Source organism: Opisthocomus hoazin, chromosome 17, assembly GCF_030867145.1.
Source record: "Opisthocomus hoazin isolate bOpiHoa1 chromosome 17, bOpiHoa1.hap1, whole genome shotgun sequence".
Taxonomy (NCBI): Eukaryota; Metazoa; Chordata; class Aves; order Opisthocomiformes; family Opisthocomidae; genus Opisthocomus; species Opisthocomus hoazin.
The window spans coordinates 3,154,597-3,179,273 of NC_134430.1; the positions used below are offsets into that span (position 1 = coordinate 3,154,597).

The window sequence follows — 24,677 nt, forward strand, 5'->3', positions numbered from 1 at the left end:
TGATTTTTTTTTTCCAAATGCTTAATAATAGACGTGTGTCAGCCTGCAGCGCACAAACTGCCGTCGCCCTCCAAATTTTCAGGTTCTGGACTTTTTTCTTTTTAATTAACCGCCGCTGAAACGATGGCTTCTGTCCTCCTTGACCGTTAAGATGGGTGTTCCTCAAATGTCAGAATCTTTTTGCCGAGGTACTGAGCTTGGCCGCGATCTTGGCCCGTTATGGCCCGGGGGACCCCTAAAAGATGCTCTGTGTCTGCTTCCTCCCAAGGTGACCCCCTCCGCGGGCAGCAAGCTGAAGCGACCCACCTTCCACTCCAGCCGGACCTCCCTGGCCGGGGACACCAGTAACAGCTCCTCGCCGGTCGCTGCAGGTGCCAAAACCAGTCGAGCAGGTAAGCTGGGTGCAAAGACCCAAAAACTGCTCCTGCTGCTCTTCCTACTTGGCTGCTTCAATTGGCAAAGGGAATATTCGTTAATTAAGGAGCCCCCAGCGAGTCGGGGCGGCCGGTGCCCACCGCGGTGGCCGCGCCTGGGAGAGGGGACGCTGCGGCCATTTCCCAGCGCGAGGGCTCGCTGCCGCTTCGTTAACAGTTCAGGAACGAACCGGTGCCGGTGCTGAGCCCCCTGTTTCAGGGGTGCTGGGCGGGTGGTTGGAAGCAGCCGCGGCAGTGCTAGGGAACTGGGTGCCGGTCAGTCCGCGGATGGGGAGGAATCATCCTCCTCATCCTCCTCCTCCACCTGCTGCTGACTGTCCCGGCGTCCCTTGCAGATCCGAAGAAGACAGCGAGCCGTCCCGCCAGCCGCGCCGGGAGCCGCGCGGGCAGCCGGGCCAGCAGCCGGCGCGGGAGCGACGCCTCCGATTTCGACCTGCTGGAAACGCAGTCGGCGTGCTCGGACACCTCGGAGAGCAGCGTGGCCGGCGGGCAGGGCGGCTCGCGCCGGGGGGTGGCCAAACCCTCCAAAATCCCAACCATGTCCAAGAAAACCACCACTGCCACCCCAAAAACTCCCGGCCCTAAAAGATAATACTGTACGCGCGCCCTCCTGCAAGAGAGAACACCCAACCCGTGTCCGGTTTTTAACCCTGCTACGTGCATTGGATGTATATTTATTCTAAACGGGAGAAACTATATTGTTAAAAGTGTAAAAGAAAGTTGTGTTATGAAGCTGCCTTATTTGGAGGTTGGTTTTTTTTTTTTTTTTCCTTTTTTGTAAGTTACTATTTTCATGTGAATATTTATGTAGATAAAAGTTGCCTCTCGGCGACCCCTGTTCGGAGAGGGGCCTGGAAAACTGAAATGTGGGAGAGAAAGACACAAAAAAAAAAAAAAAAAGAAAAAGAAAAAGGAAAAAAAAAAAAAGGAAGCAAAAAAAAGGTCAAGATGTGAAAGTGTAAAGAAAAACTAAAATATAAATAGGATTTCTGCGCGGTGCAGGGTGCGAACCTGCTTTATCTTTTAGGATTGTTTCCTAAATGCATCTTTATAAACTTAACTTGCTGTCTCAGCAAGGTAAATTATATTTAAAAGCAAAGACCTGAATCCTGCAGTGTTCAAGGAACTCTCTTTTTGTAAATCACAGATACCTCAACCGGAGAAACATGAGGTGAGGGGACTTGGGGCTTATGTTTCCATTTTTTTTAAAGCGATGTGATTTTACCTGAAGAAAGCGGAGTTGAACTTAAATAAAATTTGCACACACCACGACGAAGGTGATGACAATTGCTGGCTTGAAAATACTGTCCCGACAGCTTCGTTTTTAAAGAACAAACACGGGGGTTGGGCGGCTTTGGGGAGGGGGTTCACGCCGAAGCCGGCCGGGGGAGAGCACGCTGGTGAGATTGCAGGTCTGGATCACTCGGATGCGTCCCGTAGCGGTGGTGGGTCCCACAAATCAGAGGATTCTTCCGGCTTGGCAGCCTGAGAGACCGACCCAGGATGTTCCTCACAGAAGCGCTATTTATCCGCATCTCTTTTTTCCTATTTATTATTTAACTGGTCATTCCACTTCCAACCAGGCTGAGACTGATGTGGCCTCTGCTCCTAGGAGAAATCTGGACTTACACGCACAGTTGCTTGTCCTTGAAATGAGTCTCACCAGCACACTCGCTACGAGTCCCGTCTCGCTTTTGTACGCTACTTTTTCTTTGTAATAAAACCCAACCGAGTGACCAGGAGACGGGCCGGGGGAGAGGGCTCTCTGGAGCTCCCGTATTTATTTAAATATTGTTCCTCTCCGGCTCCGACCGTGTTGCTGTGTGATTCTCTCAATTGGTTGAAATTGAGGCAAAACCGAAGCTCTACCAATGAATTGTTTAAAAACCAGACACATTTTTGTATTAAAATTGCTTGCGGTAATAAACAATCTTGCCTCCTACTTTATTCCGCAGCCTTAGCTTTGTAAGTGCGAGAGCTGGAGCTTCTCCGGCGCGGGGAGGCGACGGCTGAGCCACCCACGGGGCGTCTGCACCCAGGTGGTCTCGCGGAACGGAGCAGGGAGCCAGCAGCCCCAAAATCAGAAGGCCCAGGTGGGTGGGTGGGTGCTGGCGAGGGTGCTCGGTGGAGTGGGTACCCACGGGCGAGGTGGGTGCTGGCCGGGGAGGGTGCCTGCTGGAGTGGGGGTTTGCCACGGAGAGCGCCTGGTGAGGTGTGTGCGTGGGTGTTGGTGAGGTGGGGGCTCACTGAGGTCGGTGTCCGTGGGGTGGGTGCACAGGGTGAGGACCCATGGTGGGGGATGCCCACAGGGATGGGCGCAGCTGAAGTGGTTGTCCGTGAGGGTGGATGCAAAGGTTGGATGCCCATGGGTTTGGGTGCCCATGGGGGTGAACATCTGTAGGAGTGGGTTCCCATCAGGGTGAGCATCCCTAGGGATGGGTTCCCATGGATTTGAGTGTTCATTGGTTTGGGTGCTCTCAAGGGTGAGCATCCCTAGGGGTGTGCTCCCATGGGTTTGGGTGTTCATTGCTTTGGGTGCCCATAAGGGTGAGCATCCCTTGGGATGGGCTTCCATGGGTCTGGGTGTTCATTGGTTTGGGTGCCCTCAAGGGTGAGCATCCAGAGGGCTGAATGTCCATGGCAGTGAGCATCCCTAGGGGTGGGTTCCCATGGGTTTGGGTGCTCATGGGTTTGGGTGCCCATGGGGTTGCATGTAGGGATGGGTCCCCATGGGTTTGGAGCCCATGTGGATGACCATGCCTAGGGGTGGGTGCCCATGGGTTTGGGGGCCCACGAGGGTGAGCATCCCTAGGGATGGGTTCCCATGGGTTTGGGTGTTCATGGGTTTGGGTGCCCATGGGGTTGAGTGTAGGGATGGGTGCCCATGGTTTTGGAGCCCACGTGGATGACCATCCCTAGGGGTGGGTGCACATGGTTTTGGATGTTCACGGGTTTGGAGCCCATATGAATGACCATCCCTAGGGGAGGGTACCCATGCATTTGGGTGTTCACGGGTTTGGGTGCCCACGACGGTGAGCATCCCTAGGGGTGGCTGCCCACGGCTTCCCGTGCCCAGCGATGCGCCCCGTTCCCCGGGGCCGCCGGGCGGGGAGGGCCGGGGCGTCCCGGGGCCGGGGCGGTGCTGCCGGCGGGTCCGTCCCTTTCCCTCGCCCCGCCGGGACCGGGGCCGGTGCCTCGCCGGTGCCTCGCCGGTGCCCGGGGCCGCGCGGGGAGGGGGGGGGGGGGGGGTCTCGGGCGGCGCGATGGGGCCGGGGCGCGGGGCGGCGGGCGGGGGGCGGCGGGGGGCCCTGGCCCTGCTCTGCGCCGCGGCCGTGCTGTGCCAGCTGGGCAGCGGCAGCGGCCCCCGCCGCCGGCTCCACGGCTCCGGTTCCCCGGCCCGGCGGCTGAGCGGCGGGGAGCGGCGGGACGTGCAGCGGGAGATCCTGGCCGTGCTGGGGCTGCCGGCCCGGCCGCGGCCCCCCGCCGCCGCCCGGCCCCCCCCCGCCGCCGCCGCCGCTCCGCTCTTCATGCTCGAGCTCTACCGCGCCGTGGCCGGCGAGGAGGAGGAGGAGGAGGAAGAGGAGGGGGGGGAGGAAGCGGCCGCGTCGCGCCCGGTGCTCACCGGGCTCGGCATCCAGAGCCCCCCGCCCGGCAGCGTCGTCAGCCGCGCCGACACCGTCGTCAGCCTCGTCAACGTGGGTGAGCGCGGCGCCGGGGGACCGGGGGGACTGGGGGGACACCGGGGGGGACACCGGGGGGACCGGGACGTACGGGCAGGATCCCGGCGGCTTGGGCAGGACCGGAGCAGACCGGGGCTCACCAGAGAGACCGGAGCCTGCGGGGGGACCGGGGGCCAGGGACACCGCGGACACCGGGGCACCGGGGAGTGCAGGGGGACCGGGGGGACCGGGGGCATCGGGGGGACCGGGTATGCGGGCAGGGTCCAGGCGGCTTGGGCAGGACCGGAGCAGACCGGGGCTCACCAGAGAGACCGGAGCCTGCAGGGGCATCAGGGGGACCGGGGGCACCGGGGTACCGGGGACATAGGGGGATCCGGGTGCACCGGGGCGTGCAGGGGGACCGGGGGGACCAGGGGGATTGGGGGGATCGGGGGGACTGGGGCGTGCGGGCAGGGTCCAGGCAGCTTGGGCAGGACCGGAGGGACCGGAGCAGACCGGGGCTCACCGGAGGTACCGGAGCCTGCGGGGGCACCGGGGGGACCGGGCAGGGTCCAGACGACTTGGGCAGGACCGGAGGGACCGGGGAGGACGGCCGGCCCGGGGGGAACCGGAGCAGACCAGGGCACACGGGCAGGACCGGAGCCCGTGGGGAGCTCGGGGGGACCGGGGCACCGGGGAGCAGCTCCCGGCGGGACAGGGCTGCCGGGGCCGGGTACACCGCGGAGCTGAACAGACCCCGACCCAAACCCCGCGGAACAAACGGGGCCCGCGGCTGCCACCCCGACAGCTCCGAGCATCCCTCGGTGCCGGGGCGCGTCCCGGTTCGGAGCAGCTTCTTGTGCGCGGAGCAGAGCCGAGTGACGGCGGGAGAGCGGGTGGGAGCGCGCGGGGGCCGTGGGGCTGCACCCCGGGCGATGGGCGAGAGCTGGCAGGGTCCCCGGGCAGGGTGCGGGTGGGCTCGGCGCGAAACCCAACGCTGCTTGAAGAAGCGGCGATGGCGAGAGGGGAAGGCGTGCGGGGAGGGAGGGCTGAGGCCAGGCTGGCTCAGCTCCGTGACCTGGTCCCCAAGTTGCTTCGGGGCTGCTTCCCCCCGCGCCGCTGTCTCCATCGTAACGCGGTGGGGGGAGGCTGGAGACCACCGTGGGGTGAGGGAGGCTCGTCCTGCTCCGGGGAGCCGCGTCGCCCACCCCGCACTCCCCATTTCCGTGGGCACGTGCGGGCTGGTTGCGGGACAGCAGCTCTCGTGCCGGCAGCGGGGTGGACCGAGTTACCCGTGGTGGGACCCTGAATCGCGGTGCAAAATCAAATCCTCAGGGTGGCTAATTATTGCTGGGATCCCATCCGGCTGGATACTGAGCAGTGCTGGGCTCCAGCCGCTCTCCCGTTTCCCGGCATCTGGGCGAGCGGCAGCGCAAGCAGAGTGGTTTCCAGCCAGCATCTGCAGGGTGAGGGGTGCGAGGGGTCCCCCGACGAGGGCAGGCACTGGGGTGGCCTGAACCCAGCAGGATGAGCAGACCAGGCGTTCGGATACGCCGCGTTTCTCTGCCTCCGCTCGCTGCTTTGAGGGGTGTTCGGGTGTCCCTGTCCAGGCCAAGCACGAGGCTTTCGGGGAGCATCTGTGCGAGGGGCGGGGGACGAGGTGCGGGGCGGGGGGGTTAGTAAGCACGGAGCGGCGTCCCGGCCCGCGAGCCGCAGACGTGGCCGGTGTGCCGGGCTCGGGGCTGCCTCCCCGGAGCGCAGCTGGATTCGGCGGCTGCGTCGTGGTGTGACGAAGGGCACGCGATGGGCAGGTCCAGCACGGCACCGCCGAGGACCAGCTGGGGCTCCTTTCCTCCCCTCCACCCCTCCAGCCCCCGCACAGGGTCCCCCACCACCAGTGCTCCGAGCAGGGGGAGAAACCCTCCCCGGGGACCCAGGCGGGGGGGGCCTGCACCCTTGGGGGGAGGTATGGGTGAGGGAGGGCTGTGGAGGCATCTCCCAAGCCCTCTCCATCCTTCCCTGCATCCCCGCTACCACACGTGGGTGTAAAGAGGCCGGGGACCTCCCCGGGACAGACCCTGCTGTGCCAGGCGGTGGTCTGGGGTCCCACGGGCGCAGGCACCCAGCACCCTGCCCTTGGGAGCGTGGGGGGGCTCGGTGTCCTGGGGAAGCGGAGACTGAGGGAGACGATGCTGGGGCAGCAAATCTCAGCTCCCCTCAACGCTCAAGAGGACACAGAAGCACCGAAAAGGTGCTGTAAAATGGCCAGGTTTGGTGCGAGCCGGGGTGGGGGGTTCGGGGGTGCTGGCGCAGGGGTGCTGGCACCGCTCCCCTTCCCGGCGCTCCCGGAGCAGCCGGCAGACGTGGGGCACGCAGTCCCAGCCTTCCATTTGAATGGCTTTGATTTCTGCGGCTTCGTCAGCCCCTTCATGTTCATTAAATAAATTTTTGTGGGAGAAGGCTAGCTTTCATTTGCATGCATAATTTGCTGCACAATTACCCTTAATGGGGCATGCAAATGGGGTAAGTCGGTGCTCCATTGGGCACTTGGACCTCTTTGCTCCCGGCCACCCCGCGTAGCCCTGTGTGAGCCGGGCCGGAGCGCGGCTCCCAACGGCACACCTTTTTCCTGGGAAGGGGAAACGGCAAAGCTCCCCGGCGCACAAACACCTCCCGGTTTGGGCAGAGCACCGGGCTGGGTGGCGGGGCCGGGGGCAGCGAGGGCCCTGGGCGATGGGCGGCCAACCCTCGGGTTGGGTTTGGTGAGGACGGACCCACCCGTCCCACCCCGCCCGCTGCCTCCCGGCGCCAGGAGAAAACCCTGCGCGTAAGCCTGACCCGGGCTATTCCTGTGCGCTTGCTGAGGGCGGCGGGTGGGTTGTGTTTTTAAGCCTGGGGTGAGGATGGGCTTCAAGATTTCTTCTCGGCCGAGGCTGAGCCGCCGGCCGTGAGTCACGGTTACGCGCAGGGTGTAATCACAGAGCAGAGAGGTTTGTTTCCGTCTGAACCCGAGGAAGAACTTCTTCCCTCGGAGGGTGACAGAGCCCTGGCCCAGGCTGCCCAGAGGGGCTGTGGAGTCTCCTTCTCTGGAGATATTCCAGCCCCCCCTGGACGCGGTGCTGTGCAGCCTGCTGTGGGTGACCCTGCTTGGGCAGGGGTTGGGCTGGGGGACCCACAGAGGGCCCTGCCAACCCTGCCATGCTGGGATTCTGTGATTCTGTGTAAAGGGAAGGCAAGGAGCAGGCTCGTGCCTGAGCCCCCCGTGCCCGTCCATTGGCACCACAACACACGCGTCCTCCCTTCCCTTCCCTTCCCCTCCCTGGTGCCCGCCGCTGACCCGGGACGTGGCCGGACTCTCCCCGGGGCTCCGTCGGATGAAGCCGTGGGGTGGCTCTGCCCGCAGCTGAACGTCCTCCTGGCAAACCCCGGCTTTGCTTCGCGGGGAGCAATGGGGGGGGAAGGCAGGGCAGCGCTTGCTGCCACCTTTGTGAAAAATTAGCTGCAATGCCGTGGGCGCTGCACGGAGCCATCGATGCGGGGCGGGAGCTTGGGGTTACACGGGGAGTTGGGGTGTGCTGCTCCGCTCCCCGCACCCGCAGAGCAGCAGCTGCTGCTCGCCTTCACCCCCACGCAGCTACCACCGAAATCCAACCGCTGGCAGCAGCAGGGTCAGGATTTTCCCACTCCTGACTTCATTTTACAGCCGTTTGTGCCTCTTCCTCCTCCTCCTCCTCCTCCGGGCATGGGCAGCAGCTCTGCCAGGCAGGGCGCAGGACGCAGGGACGAGCCCGTGCCGAGGTGTCGGTGCTCCGGACGCACCCACCGTGCGAGTTCCCAATGGGAAAAGCCCTGCGAATAAAAACGCCTGCGACGCTGTGCTCTCGGCTGTTTGCAGGGCTGGGGGAGCAGGGGGGGAAACGCAAGCGTTTCGGGGGTGCCCGGTGCCCAGCTCCGCGTCCTGCAGCTCCCGGTGTTCCTCGCCGGAGGAAGCGTTCGCGGGACGAAGCGGGAGCCTGGCAGAGGCTCCGCTGCGTTTCGCAGAGGTCGGGATGACTCCCAAATCTCTCCCCGCTTCGGAAAAACCTCCGGAGGTTGTTTTTTCCTGCTTGCAAGCGAAGGGTAGCATCTTCCTTGCATCTCCTTTAAACCTATTTTAGGATTCGGAGCGCTTGATGTGGTTGAATATCCTGGCATTTCCTTTTAATTTGGTGCCTGCGATGATCGCGGGGACCATCGGGAGCAGCCGGGACCAGTAATTACGACTGATGCGCAGTTTATAGAAACCGAGAAAGTTTACGACGAAGAAGTGTAGCTAAAAATAGCCCGGGGAGCGGGACGAAGGCCCCGTCGCCCCGTCTCCGGGAAGAGAGCGGGCCCACGCAGGGGCTGGGGGACCGCAGGGCTCAGCCCGGCTGGGGCTGGGCATCCCCTGCCAGCGCTTCCGTGGCCCCACAGCCATTTATATATGTATAGAATATTTTTTTTGGGGGTGTGGTGGGAGCACAGGGGATAACCCTGGCATTCAGCTTCGGGGAAGGATGCAGCAGCGCGTAGGGGCGAGGCGGTAAATGCCGAAGGAGGGGGGGGGCAAAGAGAGCAAAGAGCTTGGGCTGGGTTTTTTTAGTTCGTCCCGTCCGCAATCCGGATAATCCGCCCACAGATAATTGAGGGTTGGTGGTGCGGCTGAGCCAACCCGCCCCGAATCAGTAGCAGGTTCCCAGGCGCGCCGGGCTCCCGGCCGGCCGGGGAGGGCCCATCGCCCGCACGCCCCCCCCAGCACCAGCAGCATTTTAGCCCCCGCGCTTCTGCCTGGGCAAAGGGTGCTGGGTGCTTTCAGGATGCGAAGTGCGCTCCCTCACTTCTGGGTCATATTTTTGCAGCCTTTTATAATTTTGCCAGGATATTATTGGCGATTTTTGGATGTTAAACCTCCTGCAGCCTGCTGGGCATCCACCCGGGTGGCTGTCTGCCGAACGCCGTGCCGCCCGTCCCTTCCCCGTCGCCCTCCTCTGCCGCACCAACCCCGTGTCGGCGCAGGAGAGGGTGCTTCACCCTTGCTCCGTCCCTGCGAAGGGAATTTCCTCTTCTGCTCCACAAAATGGGGGAGGAAGCAGGGATTCTGGAACATCTCTCCTGCAAGGAGAGGCTGAGGGAGCTGGGCTTGTTCAGCCTGGAGAAGAGAAGGCTGTGAGGGGACCTTAGAAATGCCTCTAAATATCTGCAGGGTGGGGGTCAGGAGGACGGGGCCAGACTCTGTCCAGTGGTGCCCAGCGACAGGACAAGGGGCAACGGGCACAAACTGAAGCAGAGGAAGCTCCAGCTGAACCCGAGGAAGAACTTCTTCCCTCTGAGGGTGATGGAGCCCTGGCCCAGGCTGCCCAGAGGGGCTGTGGAGTCTCCTTCTCTGGAGATATTCAAGACCCGTCTGGACAAGGTCCTGTGCAGCCTGCTCTGGGTGACCCTGCTTCGGCAGGGGGGTTGGGCTGGGGGACCCACAGAGGTCCCTTCCAACCCCTACCATTCTGTGATTCTGTGATTCCTCCTGCCCTCTCATCCCCAACATGCTGTTAAGTGCAGCTCGTTTGGTTCATCAAGGCACACAGCTAATTGCGGGCTCCTTTAGCACTGCTCATCCCTGGGCTCCCTGGGCTTCCTCCCCCAGCTCAGTCCCCTCTGCCCTGATCTCCTCCATCACCTCCGCACCGTCCGGACGTGAGGATTTCATACTAAACTGCTTCTTTAGCGAAGGTTTTCACCCTTCTTCAGGGCTGAAAAATCACCCTGGGGACTTTTTTTTTTGTGACCTCCTCGGCTCTGCCACAAAACTGCCCCTGCCCTGGAGCCACCCGCGCGGTGCCGCGGCATCGCGGTGCCGAAGACGCTCAGCCCAGGAGCTGAGCATCACCAGATGGTTTCTGAGCCGGTGTTTAACCGGGTTGGGTCTCGCCCGATGCCAGGGAGCAATGGGGTGACCCAGGTGACCCATGGAATAGGTGACTGAAAATACCCGAGGGGACACGGCTCTGTGCCTGGGTGTCCCCAGACTGACCCTGGGACCTCCCACAAGGGGTTTATTAATGAGGAAAAAGAGAAAAAAAACCAAAGTAGCTTATTTCTGGTTGTGTTTTTGGGGGGATTTAAGGATTTTGCAAGAGCAGGAGGCATCGGCAGCTTGGGCAGCATCCCAAGGGGGTGAAACCGTCAGCGATGGGTCGGTAGAAGGGACGGAAGCGCAGCCAAGGGCCGGTGTCCCCACCGCAGGGGATGCAGGGCCGGACCCGGCTCCCCGCAGCATCCTCCCGCCCGCAGCAGGAAGCGCTCCCCGCAGCCGCCCCGGCGGTGTTTGTAACAGAACTTGTGGTGAGCCCGGTAGCTGGAGGGAATGTGGGGTTTTTTTATAAAAAGAAAGGGAAAAAAAAAAGAAGAAAAAAAAGAAAATAAAAAGAAAAAAGAAAAAAAAGAAAAGTAGAAATAAAAAGAAAAAAAAGGACGCATAATTAAAATTGCGGCATTCGGGTTGGAGAGATGCTCCGTGCTGCTCCCCCGGTACAAACGCGGATGGCAACTTTACAGTGTATTAAATTCGGAATGTTTTTTTCCCCTGGAATCGGTTAATAATTACATTTTAAACGTGTGAGGTTTTTTTTTTAATATATTTTTATTTTTTTAGTCATTTGTTTGTTTTATTTTTAAAAGTAAGTGCCGAGCCAGAGTTGTTACCTTGCTTTGGTGCCTGAAGCAGGAGGAGCTTTAATCACTTTAATTACATTCAGTCACGGCAGCCTGGAATATTTTTAAAGAACAACTTGAAGAAAATAATTACAGATTAGAGAAACTCTGTGGGGCTGCATTGCCATAAAGAAAGACGTCAGGTTTTTTCTTTATGGACTTAATAATAAAAGAACTTGTCAGGTTTCTCCTTTCCCAACAGGCGCTGGCTTTCTGCAGAAAGCGGGTATTTTAAGCAAAAAGCGGGTTTTATTTTCACAGAGCAGAGAGCTGACAGTCCCCCCCCCTAGTCCTCCATGGGCTGCAGATCTTTACGTGTCAGCAGCCCGCAGGCAGAGGGGACCCGTGACGCCCAGCAATGGCCCCGACGAGCCCTGCGGCCTCCGGACTTTGTCCCCCGAGCCCCTGCTGCCAGGAGGGCTCGCCAAAACCCCGGTCCCTGTCCCAGGCAGCCCCCCCGACCCCCAGAGCTCGGGTTTTCCGAAGGGTTTTTCACCCTTTAGAGGAGTACAGCCCTCAAGCCATGGCACCCACATGTGCACCCACGATAGCCAAGTCTCTGTGCTTTTTATTTTAATTATTTTTTAATTAATAATGAAGGAGGAGGGCTGGGAGGCTGGTGGGTTTACAGCAAAATAAAGTCAGGGAAGGTTGTGCAAAATTGCAGGGGCTGTGTCGAGAGGAAAGCGCTCGGGAGAGGAGAGGTGGGAATCTGCAGCAGCAGCCAGGAGCTCAGCGGGGTGCGGGGTCTGGAGCCAGCGGGGTTTGTCCCCAGACTGGGGACAAATCGGGTCGGTGGGACTTGGCGGAGGCTGCAGGCTCCGATCGGCCCGTCAGGGTGGCCGGCGGCACGGTGAGAGCCCGGCACAGCCCTCCCTGACCCCTTTGCTCCACAGTCGAGCAGGACCGGGACATCTTCTCGCCAAAGCCGTACTGGAAGGAGTTCAGATTCGACCTGACTCAGGTGCCCACGGACGAGTCGGTGACGGCCGCCGAGTTTCGCATCTACAAGGCGCGAGGTGTCACCCGCCACGCCAACAACACCCTCCACGTCAGCATCTACGAGATCGCCGCCGAGCACTCCAACAGGTGACGGGGACAGGGATGGGGACGGGGATGGGGATGGGGATAGGGACGGGGATGGGGATAGGGATGAGGATGGGGAGGAAGACAGGGAGGAGGATGGGGATGGAGACGTGGATGGGCATGAGGATGGGGATAAGGAAGGACACATGGATGGGGATGAGGGTGAAAACAAGGATGGGAATGGGGTGGGAATGAAGATGGTGGGGATGGGGATGGAGACAGGGATGGGGATGCAGACAAGGATGGGGATGAGGAAGGAGACATGGATGGGGATGAGGATGAAGATGGTGGGGATGTACACAGGGATGGGGATGCAGACAGGGATGGGGATGACGATGAGGATGGGGTTCCCCACAAGCACCAGCCCCAGCACTTTCCATTCCCACCACCACGCAATTGCCAAGGGAAGCAGCACTGCTGTGCCCGGCTGTTCCCACACTTTCCCACTGGGCAATGCCACCCCCCGGCTTTTCGGCCAGGGCTGGGAGGGTGCTTTTCCCAGGGCAGCTGCCGGGGTGCCACCATCATGTCCGGCACAGCCGTAGGCACCGGGAGCCACTGTCCTGACCCTGCTGTGCTGGGACCTGTACAGACACAGGCACCGAGGACTCATTTCCATGAATTATCGCTGGTGCCCTTTGGGTACGATTACTCACCTGCTCGGGGTTTTTTTCCCTATTTCCACAGGGAGTCTGAGCTGTTCCTGCTGGATGTCCAGGACCTGCGTGCCGGGACTGAGGGCTGGCTGGTGTTCGACGTCACGGCCGCCAGCAACCACTGGTTGGTGGATCGGAAATACAACCTGGGGCTGCGACTCTACGTGGAGACGGCTGATGGTAAGCCTGCGCAGCCTGCCTGCGGCGTCTGGGGCCCAATCCCCAGGAGCTGGAGCCCTCCCAGCTCCCCTCCTGGTGCCGTGGTGGGCAGCGGGAGGGGTTCCTCTCACTGCGATTTTAAATTTCCAGCTGTGGTGGAGAACGGTTGCCAGAAGTTGGCTGGGTTTGCAGGCAAGCCCTGATGGTGAAGCCTCCCGTAGACATTAAAGCTAACCGGGTTCCTGGTGTGGGCTGTAGTAACCTTAGCACTCCACGAGCTCCTTACCTTGAGGGATCGGGGGTGTGTAATCCACCACACTGGAGGATTAACCCTTTTCTCACCACAGCCTCAAATCTGCTCCAAAGGTGCTGTTGCAGGAGCACAAGCACAGAACGAGCCTCTCTGCTCCCACCAGCCCTGATGGGGGTACTGAACCCCAGCCAGGCAGGGTTCAGTCTTTTGGCTTTTTTTTTGTTTGTTTTTAAATTGGTTGGAAACAGAAGTGCTGAGGTATAAAGAGGCTGACGCCTGGTCTTACCTGTGCCGTCAGAGTGGTTCCAAACAATGTCTATCAATATGGTGATAGGCGCTTTATATATATAAATATAAGTATAAATATAAATGTAAAGAATATAAACAATATAAACACTATAAACATATAAATATATAAATGTATAAATATAAATTTATACATATATATGCACATAGGGAGAAATCACAGCCATTGATGCCCCATGCATCCCCTTCCCTCCCAGCTGCGCTTTCCTTCCCGGAGATGCAGGGAAAAGAAAAAATCAGTTGCTTGGGTGCTGCTTGGTTTTTCTCCCCGGCTGGCTCTGCGTGACCATCGCATGGTGGTGGCTGTGCAGGCTGGGGCCGTCCCACCTCTGTCAGCAGCCCGGGGGGCAACAGCAGAGCAGGAGCCCCAGAGCGTGGTCCAGCCACTCGGGATGCCGAAAGCACAGCTCTGCGCTGCAAATATCTATATGTATATATTTTTTTTTTTGTTCTTGCTTTAACCTATTGAGTTCATCCCAAGAGCAAACCGGCGCGTGGTCCCGTCCCTGCAGGGCACAGCGTGGACCCCGGCTCGGCGGGGCTGCTGGGGCGCCGGGGGCCCCGCTCCAAGCAGCCCTTCATGGTGACGTTTTTCCGGGCGAGCCCCAGCCCCGGGCGCGTTGCGCGGGCGGCCAAGCCCCCGAGGAGGCGGCAGCCCAAGAAGACCAACGACCTCCCGCATCCCAACAAGTTGCCGGGAATTTTTGGTAAGAGCTTTGAGGGGCGAGGAGTGATCCCTATGGAAAACATCGGGTGCTGCTGCTGCCACGATCAAGGGACCTTCTGTTTGTGCCTTGCCCTGTCAGAAATCCCGAGGGAAGCAGAGCAGAGAGCGCTGGGTTTTTGGGATTGGGGTTGTTTGCTGTTTGGGAGGTGCAGGGGGGGGGTCTGGGGCCGGTGCCGGTAAGGTGTTTCGTGGGGTTTTTGGGATGCCTGAATATGGACTTGTGTCTAAAATTGCCAAAAAAAAAAAAAAAAGCAGCACTAAATATTGCTTCATTGCCCTTGGTTTTGAAGCCACCCTGGGAGGGCATCGCCCCGGGAGGGTGTCACGGCCCCGGGAAGCCACACAGGCAGGAGGGGACCGGGAAGCCCCAGCTCTCCCCATCCCATTTATCTCGGGAAACCCTCAAAGCCAGCTGCTCTGTGGGCAGGGCTAAGATTTAGCCCTTCACGGGCTGAACCCGCTCGTCCCAATATCGGAGCATTAAATTTCAGGCAGGTCTGAAGCTTTTTTCCCCTTTGTGCAACCACAGAAACTTGTCTTCTTCTCTTCTCCTGGCCTAACCCCGATGGCAATCCCACCCTCGAGCGGGGCTGGCGGCAGCGTGGGGGTGGGATGGGGGTCCCAGCGCCGTGGGGCTGACGCTGCCTGTCCCCTTCTCCCGCAGACGACGTCCACGCTGCGGACGGGCGGCAGGTCTGCCGGCGCCACGAGCTCTACGTCAGCTTTCAGGACCTCGGCTGGCTGGTACTTGTCTACCGGGAGAAGTAAACGCGACAAACCCCATCGCCCCCACCCTGGTCTCCCTCCCAGCCCGGCTTCTCCCGCCCGTGAAGCCGACCTGCAGCCGTGTGAGCAGGGCGATGCAGCCGGGAGCGGCCGCAGCCCCATCCCGGGAGCTGGGAAGGCAAACATGAACTGCCACAACCCCAAACCCCACTGGTGAACCCGAACAGCTCACGGCTCGGGCTGAAAAATCAAAATAAACCCTTGCTGCTGGCACAGGCGCCAAGGGAGGAGCTGGCTGGGTTGTTTTTACGGGTGGGGAGTGGATGGAGGGGCGCAGGAAGGGCGAAGCCCATGGCCTAACCCGTGTAAATCCCTTTTTTTTTTCTTTTCCAGGACTGGGTGATCGCCCCGCAGGGTTACTCAGCCTACTACTGCGAGGGGGAGTGCGCCTTCCCCCTGGACTCCTGCATGAATGCCACCAACCACGCCATCCTCCAGTCCCTGGTCGGTGCGACCCGCAATGGTGGGGGGACACTGGGGGGCCGTGGGGGACCGGTCGCAGCCCAGCAGGGCCCAGTGGAGAGCTGGATTTGGGCTGGGTGTGCCTGGGTTTGAGGGTGTTTAGGTCAGAGGGTGCAGTTTAGCTCCATCTCCCAATAAAGCATCAGTGGGTGCGTGCACATCTGGGTGGGTGCGTGCACATCTGGGTGGGTGCGTGCACATCTGGGTGGGTGCTCCCCTGCCAGGTGAAGGCAAAGGGCGTCGTGTCAGCGAGGGTTTGGTCCGAGGCCCCACGAAGCACCGCTGCGGCTCCGTGCCCAAACGTTGGGCTCAGCATTTTCCAAGCAGGAAGGCTTTAATGCCCCGTTTCTCCCAAACCCACCCCGCATCCCAGCCGGCACTTTAATTTCTGGAATTTCCTGCCCTGTGAGCGTTGGATTTCCCGGTGGCAGACTCACACCGGCTCCGGTGTTCGCAGTTAATTACAGGGAGCGCCGAGTCCTCGGCCAAGCCTTTGAAGGTGTCGCCTGGCGGGGTTTAATTTTTGCATGAACGAAGCTTCCAGAGGCCGTGTCCGGGGCTGGGCACAACCCTGGCAGCGGCAGGGAGGGGTCCCCATCCCCCCTGCACCCACCCATCGCCCCTGAACCCAACGCTCTTCCCAAAACGGAGCCGCTGGGGCAGGATGTGAATCACCTGGCGCCCGGATCCGGCTCTTCTGGGAAGCGCCGGGGCGAACGCGGCTGGGGAGCCGTGCCAGCCCCGGCCGGTGCTGCAAATAGCAGGGTTTGACAGCAAAAACACCGGACTTCCGAACTGGGAGAGCTCGGCGGCCCCTGCAATAAATTAATCGCACATGTCGGGTGAAGCGGGCAAGGGCTGCGTGCAGCTGGCAGCCCGTGACCCTCCCAGCTTACGCCGTACGGCGAAGTGCTGGGATAACGCGCATCCCGAGCGGGGACTGAGCGAGCCGGAGGAGAGTTGTGTTTAGAGAGGTGTTGTGTGCTGAAGATCTTAGTAAAACATGTTAAATTTGTGGTGGTGCTGAGCCCTGAAGGAGAATCTCTATTGCAACAGCACCCAGCACTCCCCGCTCACGCTGGGTGCGACCCATGCTGCCCTGATATTTTTTTTTTAGCCATTTGCCTATTTACAGTGAGAAAAGGGCCCAGAAATCCCAAATTAACGAAGAGCCCACACGGTGCCACAAGCCCCGATCCAATATAAACTGCAGCGAGGGCTGCCCAGAGCTTAGAATAAATATTTTTGCAAAAAAGCTGGAAATAATCTCCCCATTCACGCAGACCTTTTGCAGTTAAGAAGGGGTTTGACTCTTTTTTCTTCTGCCCGGAGGTGCGCTCGCCGGCGCTCACGGGCTCCGTCCGTCCCCCAGGTCCACCTGATGAAGCCCGAGGCCGTGCCCAAGGCGTGCTGTGCCCCCACGAAGCTCAGCGCAACCTCCGTCCTCTACTACGACAGCAACAACAACGTCATCCTCAAGAAGCACCGCAACATGGTGGTGAAGTCGTGCGGCTGCCACTGACCGCCGGCTCCCTTCCCCGTCCCATCCCCGCCGCAGCAACGCGACACTGGGTTTCTGCTGCCTGGGTGGAAAAGGAGTTTCATGGGCTGCATCGCAGCAAAGTCCATTAATAATCGTAAAGAGTAACAAAAAATCCCTCCCACCCCTTCCTAGAAGTGGATGTACATAATATAAAACTTTCATTCTCTTACCGCACTTAATGAGACACATCCATATATGCATATATATATATATAGGAAAGAGGATTTGTGGCTGGTTACGTGTCTGTTTTGTTGGTGGCTGACGTGTTTTCCCCTCTTGCTGCTGGCTGCTGCAGCCTCTGGTGCTCGCGGAGGCAGCTTGGGCTGCAGGGTAATTAGGACAAGGGAGGCGGCATCCGAGTTGCTCTGGGATCGAGCTGTTTCGAGCCGTGTATGTCTCACTCACTCACCTCTAACCAGCGCTTTTAATTCCCTTAATGAAAACACCAGCAGCCAATTAAGTAGCTGGCTGACTAACCCGCTCCTGTTTACTTAAAGTTCACAAAACTCAGCCAGCTGGAAAAAAAAAAAAAAATCCATATCGAGCTGCAGTGCTGTTATAAAATAAATGCCTAGTTTGGAAAGTAAACACGCAGTTTCTCTCGCTGTTTGTTTTTTAATAAATGTCACCACACAGCAGTGCTCTGTCTGGTAGCCGGGATTTCGCAATGAAAGAAAAATACACGGGGTCAGCTAAAATTGTACCTATTTGCTTGAAAATCGGCGCTGCCAAAGCGTTGCGATGTGAGGTTTGGGTCGGGCTGCGTCTCCCCGGCCGGGAGAGCGGCTGCGCTCGCCGGTGCCGGCTCCTCGTGGGCTCACAGCGGGGCTGCGGCCGCACCGGCCCCGGCCCCGGGTACCTTCCCTGTGCTATTTGCACAGTTAAGTTATTTATTTGCTCTGATTTTAAAAGGAAACAGCCTGGCCCGTTTCTCAGCTCGGGCACCTGGGGAACTTTGCATCACCAAATAAATAATGAACCTGGCTTGGCCAAATGCAAAGGAAAAAGTCCCAGTAAACCCACCAAAATAAAAAAGATCTGCTCCCTGCCAGTTCCCGGCTGCTCTCTTTGGAAAGATTTCATCTGCCAGCCAGTTCCACACGAAATCCAGCTCGGGATGCGATCACGGCTCCATGCGACGCGGTCCCCTCCGCAGAGCCCAGGGCTCGCACTGACTCCCTCCGTCAAGCGAAGGGCTCTCCCTGGTTCGGGTGTTGCTGAAGGTGTCTGCAAGGACCGTCTTCAAAACTTTGACATTTAAACCGAAAAAAGAAGAGCGCGAGGAAGGGAACTACTGGGTTGGAGTCTGTTTGTCAGGTATCACACCTGAGTGCTCACATCTCACCTTGTCCCAGCTACAGGGCAACGCACATCCCGTAAAGCGTGGAAAACCAGTGAGCAGAAGAAACCCAGTGTTTCTCCTGGCAAAGAAACCCCCCGGATCTGCGCGCAGCTGGGCTGGCAGAACCAGAGAACCCCAACTGCGCAACCCCCGGAAACCATCCCCTAAGCCCCAGCCTCCTCTCTGCCCTGGCAGCCCCATCCCTCCTGCCAGCGCAGGCTCGAAACCACCCATCCCTTCCTCCGCATTCCCAGAAGCACCCAGTGCCAAAATTTCATGGGAAACCCCAAACCAAGCCCTTTCCAGCCATGTGGTTACCTTGATGGTGCCTGGCCAGAGCTGCCTACTGACAGAACTATAAATGCACGTAGCTGCCCTGCTCTGCAAACCAGAGTTTGGAAATTAAAACCCTCCCTACAGCCTCATCGCTTCTTGTTTTCCTTGTTCGATCACCCAAAGGGCTTCTTCGTGCCGGAGCTGGGGCAGGCTGGCTTCCCACCAGGACGGCCCTGCTTCCCTCTGCTGCTGGGAAAGCACACTGCAGAGCTGGGGACAGGCCAAAACCGCCTCCCCGAGGCCCTGCTGCTGGCAAAGCGCGGGAGATTCGGCTCTGCTCGTCTTGCTCCAGCACGGGTAGCTTCCCCCGCAGCCACAATTCAGGCACCCGACTGGGGAAGATGAGGGCAAATGGGGAAAAAGAAAAAAAAAAAAAGCATCTCTGCTCAAAAGCAAAGACCATCCTCACACAGTGAGAACTCAACAGCCAGAGGTAGGTCCTCAGTGTTTTTAAAACTAGGTTTTATTTTTACCACACAAAGTCCACCCGTAAGACGGCAGCAGAACCAGCCCTGCCCAGCTCGGGGCAGCGCAGGACGGCGCGGGCTGAGCAGCGGTTTATCCTCGGGTGGGTCAGAGCCCCGCAGCGCAGTCCACAGGCACCTTCATGCCAAGCTTTGCAGCAGAATTTCCACCAAAGCCACCGGAGGTGGGCACTGCCGAGGTGTTGCGGGGCTGTCCCACCCCAGCCGGTTCCCCGGCCCCTCCTGGCCAGGCTCACCCCATCCAGCCCCCTCCGAGAGCCGAGCTCACGGGCACTCCCCGCAGTCCGAGATAATCACCTTCTGCTTCGGTTTCCCGTCTTTGGTGCCCTGAGCCTTTGAGAAAAGAGCAGCAGGAATTCAAAGCACAAAAACCTAAGGGTGGGAAGGAGGTGGGCTCTGCCCCGGCTGCCCCACTGCCAGCACCTACCTCGATCTGCCGCACCACGTCCATGCCCTCCGTCACCTCCCCGAACACCACGTGCTTCCCATCCAGCCAGTCTGTTTTATCGCAGGTGATGAAGAACTGCGAGCCGTTGGTGTTTGGGCCAGAGTTTGCCATCGATAACAGCCCTGTGGTCAAAAAGCATCGTGTTATGGCTGGGGAGGGAGCAATGAGCTCCAGCACGTGAGCTCCTGCTTCGACCCAAACCCATTCCCGTGCTCTGCAAAACACTGCCAGCTTAAGGAGAGCCTCTGAATATTAAACTCCACAGAAACTGGCAGAAACCGATTCTGCTGAGAGAGCAGCACTTGCAAGCGTGAAGGACGGAAAGGTGTAGAGACTGCTCATCTGCTTTCAGTTGCACTAATAGAAAAGCTTTTGTATGGAGAGTTGTTCAGAGAGGAACCTGACAGGCAGAGAGGAACCTGATGAGGTTCAACAAGGGCAAGGGCAGGGTCCTGCACCTGGGGAGGAACAACCCCAGGCACCAGGACAGGCTGGGGCTGACCTGCTGGAGAGCAGCTCTGTAGAGAGGGACCTGGGTGTCCTGGTGGACGACAGGTTAACCATGAGTCAGCAGCGTGCCCTGGCTGCCAAGAAAGCCAATAGGATCCTGGGGTGCATTAGGAGGAGTGTGGGCAGCAGGGCGAGGGAGGTTCTCCTTCCCCTCTACTCTGCCCTGGTGAGGCCTCATCTGGAGTACTCTGTCCAGTTCTGGGCTCCCCAGTTCAAGAAAGATGAGGAGCTGCTGGAGAGAGTCCAGCGGAAGGCTACGAGGATGAGGAGGGGACTGGAGCATCTCTCCTACGAGGAGAGGCTGAGGGAGCTGGGCTTGTTCAGCCTGGAGAAGAGAAGGCTGAGAGGGGACCTTAGAAATGCCTCTAAATATCTGCAGGGTGGGGGTCAGGAGGATGGGGCCAAACTCGTTTCAGTGGTGCCCAGCGACAGGACAAGGGGCAACGGGCACAAACTGGAGCAGAGGAAGCTCCAGCTGAACCTGAGGAAGAACTTCTTCCCTCTGAGGGTGACGGAGCCCTGGCCCAGGCTGCCCAGAGGGGCTGTGGAGTCTCCTTCTCTGGAGATATTCCAGCCCCGGCTGGCCGCGGTGCTGTGCAGCCTGCTCTGGGTGACCCTGCTTGGGCAGGGGGTTGGGCTGGGTGACCCACAGAGGGCCCTGCCAACCCCAAACATTCTGTGATTCTATGAGATAAACCTGCTCCCTTTTCGCTGCTTTTCATCGTCACACGGCGACTTCCCTCCGTTAAAATCAAACAGGAAAGCAGCTCTCCCGTCAGGTAATACTGGGAATTAACAGCGCGTGCATAGAGCGCGAGCGATGCATTTCTCCTTGCTGAACACCGGTGATAAGCGATGCTCTGACCACAGCAGAAGCGTTTGGTCCACACAGATCATCCTTCAGGGCTGCCACTAGCAGCACAGCCTAGGTCAGGACAGCCCAAGTGTGACCCCTAGACGACGCTGAGCCATTTTGCTCTCCAGCCCACCTGGGGAGCTGGCTTTACCTGGCCCCGTGTGTTTCAAAATGAAGTTTTCATCATCAAACTTCTTGCCGTAGATGGATTTGCCTCCGGTGCCGTTGTGGTTGGTGAAGTCGCCAGCCTGACACATGAACTGGGGGATGATGCGGTGGAAGCTGCTCCCTTTGAAGCCGAAGCCTTTCTCCTGGGTGCAGAGGCAGCGGAAATTCTCTGTTCGGGGGCAAGGGGGAGAGAAGTGAGAGCTGCGTCGCAGCTGGGAGCCACCGCGCTGGGGAGGCCGAGCCTCTCCTCACCTACGGTCATGGGCACCACATCTGCGCGCAGGAGGATCTGCAGCCGCCCCGCGGGTTTGTTTCCAATCTTGATGTCCATGTAAACCTGAGGGTTGACCCGGGATTTCTTGGCAGGAGGCTCACCCTGCGCAGGAGAAGAAAAAAGCACGTTGAGATGACATTCCTCTGCTCTGCCTCCAGAGACGGCTGGCCCCACATTCTCAGCCTTCGGAATAGCAGGGATACAGACGGCTCTAGTTGTTTTTCCTACCTCCTGCACCTTTGGTTTGGGGGTCTCTGCTCCTGCCTCCTCTGTGTTCTCCTCCAGAGTCTTCCCCGAAAACTTCTTCAGCCATTCATCATCCGACCAGACTGCGACGGCAAAAGGAAGGGTCAGAGCACAGAAACCGAACTGAAGGGCCACACGTGAGCAGGCGTGGGGCTGCACGAGCCAGGGCATGGCGCTGGCAGCGGGATCGCACCGGCGGCGTGGGAGCGCTCAGCTGGCAGCAGCCTCCCCCAGGAGACACAGCGTGCGGGGAAATCAGGGACAAAGTCATCCCTTGCCCTTCTTCCTCCCAGAGGTGCCACACACCACCGGGCAGGGCAAGCTCACGGCCTGCTCCCTGCGACCACCCCCACGCAGGGCAACGGCTCGGCACGGCCTTGCCCTCAGCGCTCTTACAGATGTGGCCAGATGTGTGGGTAGTTTTACCTGGCATGTGTGTGTGTGCTGTGCCCTCTGCCAGAGGGCATGAAGGCAATTACAAGGGCAATCAAGAGTGTCTCCATCCAAGGAACTGGGGGATATTTTTTTGGCTATTTGGTTATTAAGATGCTGCTCAGATCCTCGAGATCCCCAAACGGGAGGCAGAGCAGAGGTCTCTGCCTCAGGGTCTGGGAAAGCAGAAAGGCCAATGCACGAAGCTCTGAAGATCCCCAGGGATGCTCTCCTCTCCCGGGCACCAACTCACCAGGCCTGGATGATCCTTCTTTAATTCGCATTGGTTTGGCCAAGTTCACACGGATTGTCCTGCCGAAGAGCTCGGACTCATTCTGCAGGGGAAAAAAGCAGAACAAAGCCCACCAAAATGTAAAAAAATCACCGTGCCCCCCAAATCCCTGCAGAGGCCAGAGGAAAACAGCGCTGGTTTTCCCTCTGTAGCCCCCGGCGCACAGGGCCTCGCTCCGTGCTACCAGGACACGGCAAAGCCACACTTCTCCACGGGCCAGCGGGAAGAGGGTCCGTACCATGTTGTCAATAGCTGCCGCTGCATCCTGCCAAAAAAAGCAAAAGGAAATCATTATGAGAGTTTCTTCTCTCTCTACCTTTAAAAACAAGGCTCAGCACATACGTGCCCCAGCATTTTGTTGCAAAAGACGACTGCCAAAGGAGTGGTTTCCTAAAACTCATCTACCCCAGGGCTGTGAGAACTGATGGATCTTTCAAAAGTCGTACCCGAAGCGGTATCTGGGGTTCGCCTTCCCACAGCCAACCCAGCAAACCCATTTTGCGTACAGAGCTTTATCATTTCCACCAATATCTGAGAGAGGAGGAGAGATCCCGTGTGTGAAACCCGGGATAGATTGTAAGCCAGCTCGTATCTGAGAGCTCCTGCCACCCACAGAGCCAAGAACCCCCCTGCGCTGCTGCTGGGCTCCAGGGACAGCACGGGAGCGGGGAGGGCTGGCTTCAGCCCGGAAGAAAACAGGAAAAGCAGGAGCCTGGCAAGGCAGAACTGCGGCTTGTGCTGCTGGAGAACGATGGGAAGCTGTGGCAGGTGACCCCCCCACCTGCTGCCATCAGCGGGAAGGGGACCCAGCCCCAAAACCCCAGGGGAGGAAGAGGAGGGTGCAAGCAACTGGGGGACCCAGCCCCAAAACCCCAGGGGAGGAAGAGGAGGGTGCAAACAGCTGGGGGACCCAGCCCCAAAACCCCAGGGGAGGAAGAGGAGGGTGCCAGCAGCTGGAGTCCCAGCCCCAAAACCCCAGGGGAGGAAGAGGAGGGTGCAAACAGCTGGGGCACCCAGCCCCAAAACCCCAGGGGAGAAAGAGGAGGGTGCCAGCAGCTGGGGGACCCAGCCCCAAAACCCCAGGGGAGGAAGAGGAGGGTGCCAGCAGCTGGAGTCCCAGCCCCAAAACCCCAGGGGAGGAAGAGGAGGGTGCAAACAGCTGGGGCACCCAGCCCCAAAACCCCAGGGGAGAAAGAGGAGGGTGCCAGCAGCTGGGGGACCCAGCCCCAAAACCCCAGGGGAGGAAGAGGAGGGTGCAAGCAGCTGGGGGACCCAGCCCCAAAACCCCAGGGGAGGAAGAGGAGGGTGCAAGCAACTGGGGGACCCAGCCCCAAAACCCCAGGGGAGGAAGAGAAGGGTGCCAGCAGCTGGGGGACCCAGCCCCAAAACCCCAGCGGAGAAAGAGGAGGGTGCCAGCAGCTGGGGGACCCAGCCCCAAAACCCCAGGGGAGGAAGAGGAGGGTGCAAGCAACTGGGGGACCCAGCCCCAAAACCCCAGGGGAGGAAGAGGAGGGTGCCAGCAGCTGGAGTCCCAGCCCCAAAACCCCAGGGGAGGAAGAGGAGGGTGCAAACAGCTGGGGTATTCGCCCCTTCCTCACCTCTGCGAGCTCAAATTCGATGAAGGCGAATCCCCGGTGCTTTTCTGGAGGGAGAAAGAGAGCGAAGCGAGCGGTCAGGGGCAGCGCAGGCCCAGCCCCGCTCCCCTCCGGGCCCCCACGCACCCGTCTCGTAGTCCAGCGGGATCTGGATGTCGGTGATGTCGCCGAAGGGGATGAAGGCAGCATGCAGCACCTTCTCATCTACCTCCTCCGCCAGCCCGCCTGAAGGGGGGGGGGAGAAAGAGAGGTCACGGCCCCCGGCCCCGCTCCGGAGTTGGGAGGAGACGGGAAGGACCTCGGTACTCACCCACGTAGAGGACGCGCTTGTTGGCGGCCATTTTGTCGCCGGGCCCGCCCCGGAAGTGCGGCGCTGGGTCCTTCCGCCCTCCCGCGGAAGTGCCCCGGGGAAGGGGGGGTGAGATGCCCCGCGGGGTACTGAGGGAAGGGGGACCTCTGTGGGTCACCCAGCCCAACCCCCTGCCCAAGCAGGGTCACCCAGAGCAGGCTGCACAGCACCGCGTCCAGGCGGGGCTGGAATATCTCCAGAGAAGGAGACTCCACAGCGCCTCTGGGCAGCCTGGGCCAGGGCTCCGTCACCCTCAGAGGGAAGAAGTTCTTCCTCGGGTTCAGCTGGAGCTTCCTCTGCTTCAGTTTGTGCCCGTTGCCCCTTGTCCTGTCGCTGGGCACCACTGGAAAGAGTCTGGCCCCGTCCTCCTGACCCCCACCCTGCAGATATTTAGAGGCATTTCTAAGGCCCCCTCTCAGCCTTCTCTTCTCCAGGCTGAACAAACCCAGCTCCCTCAGCCTCTCCTCGTAGGGGAGATGCTCCAGTCCCCTCCTCATCCTCATAGCCCTCCGCTGGACTCTCCCCAGCAGCTCCTCAGCGCTCC

The 24,677-nt window shown here is 59.6% G+C and overlaps 3 protein-coding genes across 24 annotated transcripts in view; 2 read left to right on the forward strand and 1 right to left on the reverse strand.

Moving 5' to 3' along the window:
- MACF1 (microtubule actin crosslinking factor 1) overlaps positions 1–2,381 on the forward strand; it is a 156,918-nt gene extending 154,537 nt beyond the window's left edge. For all 22 annotated transcript variants that reach the window (XM_075438203.1, XM_075438205.1, XM_075438210.1 and 19 more), the window contains 2 exons: positions 269–392; positions 770–2,381. In XM_075438203.1, coding sequence (XP_075294318.1) covers positions 269–392; positions 770–1,026 — 381 coding nt within the window. In that variant the 3' untranslated portion in view covers positions 1,027–2,381. The remainder of the gene's footprint in view (positions 1–268; positions 393–769) is intronic.
- Positions 2,382–3,697: 1,316 nt separating this feature from the next.
- LOC104335326 (bone morphogenetic protein 8A) lies at positions 3,698–16,874 on the forward strand. The gene is made up of 7 exons (XM_075437863.1): positions 3,698–4,133; positions 11,719–11,911; positions 12,596–12,744; positions 13,795–13,989; positions 14,674–14,753; positions 15,129–15,239; positions 16,630–16,874. The coding sequence occupies exons 1-7, from the start codon at positions 3,698–3,700 to the stop codon at positions 16,777–16,779; spliced, it is 1,314 nt and encodes a 437-aa protein (XP_075293978.1). The 3' UTR covers positions 16,780–16,874.
- A 2,049-nt stretch (positions 16,875–18,923) lies between these two features.
- PPIE (peptidylprolyl isomerase E) lies at positions 18,924–24,147 on the reverse strand. The gene is made up of 10 exons (XM_075438089.1): positions 24,095–24,147; positions 23,911–24,009; positions 23,788–23,831; positions 22,428–22,454; positions 22,151–22,232; positions 21,448–21,548; positions 21,198–21,321; positions 20,929–21,114; positions 19,391–19,533; positions 18,924–19,296 (listed from the first exon to the last, which is right to left on the reverse strand). The coding sequence occupies exons 1-10, from the start codon at positions 24,123–24,125 to the stop codon at positions 19,228–19,230; spliced, it is 906 nt and encodes a 301-aa protein (XP_075294204.1). The 5' UTR covers positions 24,126–24,147; the 3' UTR covers positions 18,924–19,227.
- Between the last annotated feature and the right edge of the window lie 530 nt (positions 24,148–24,677).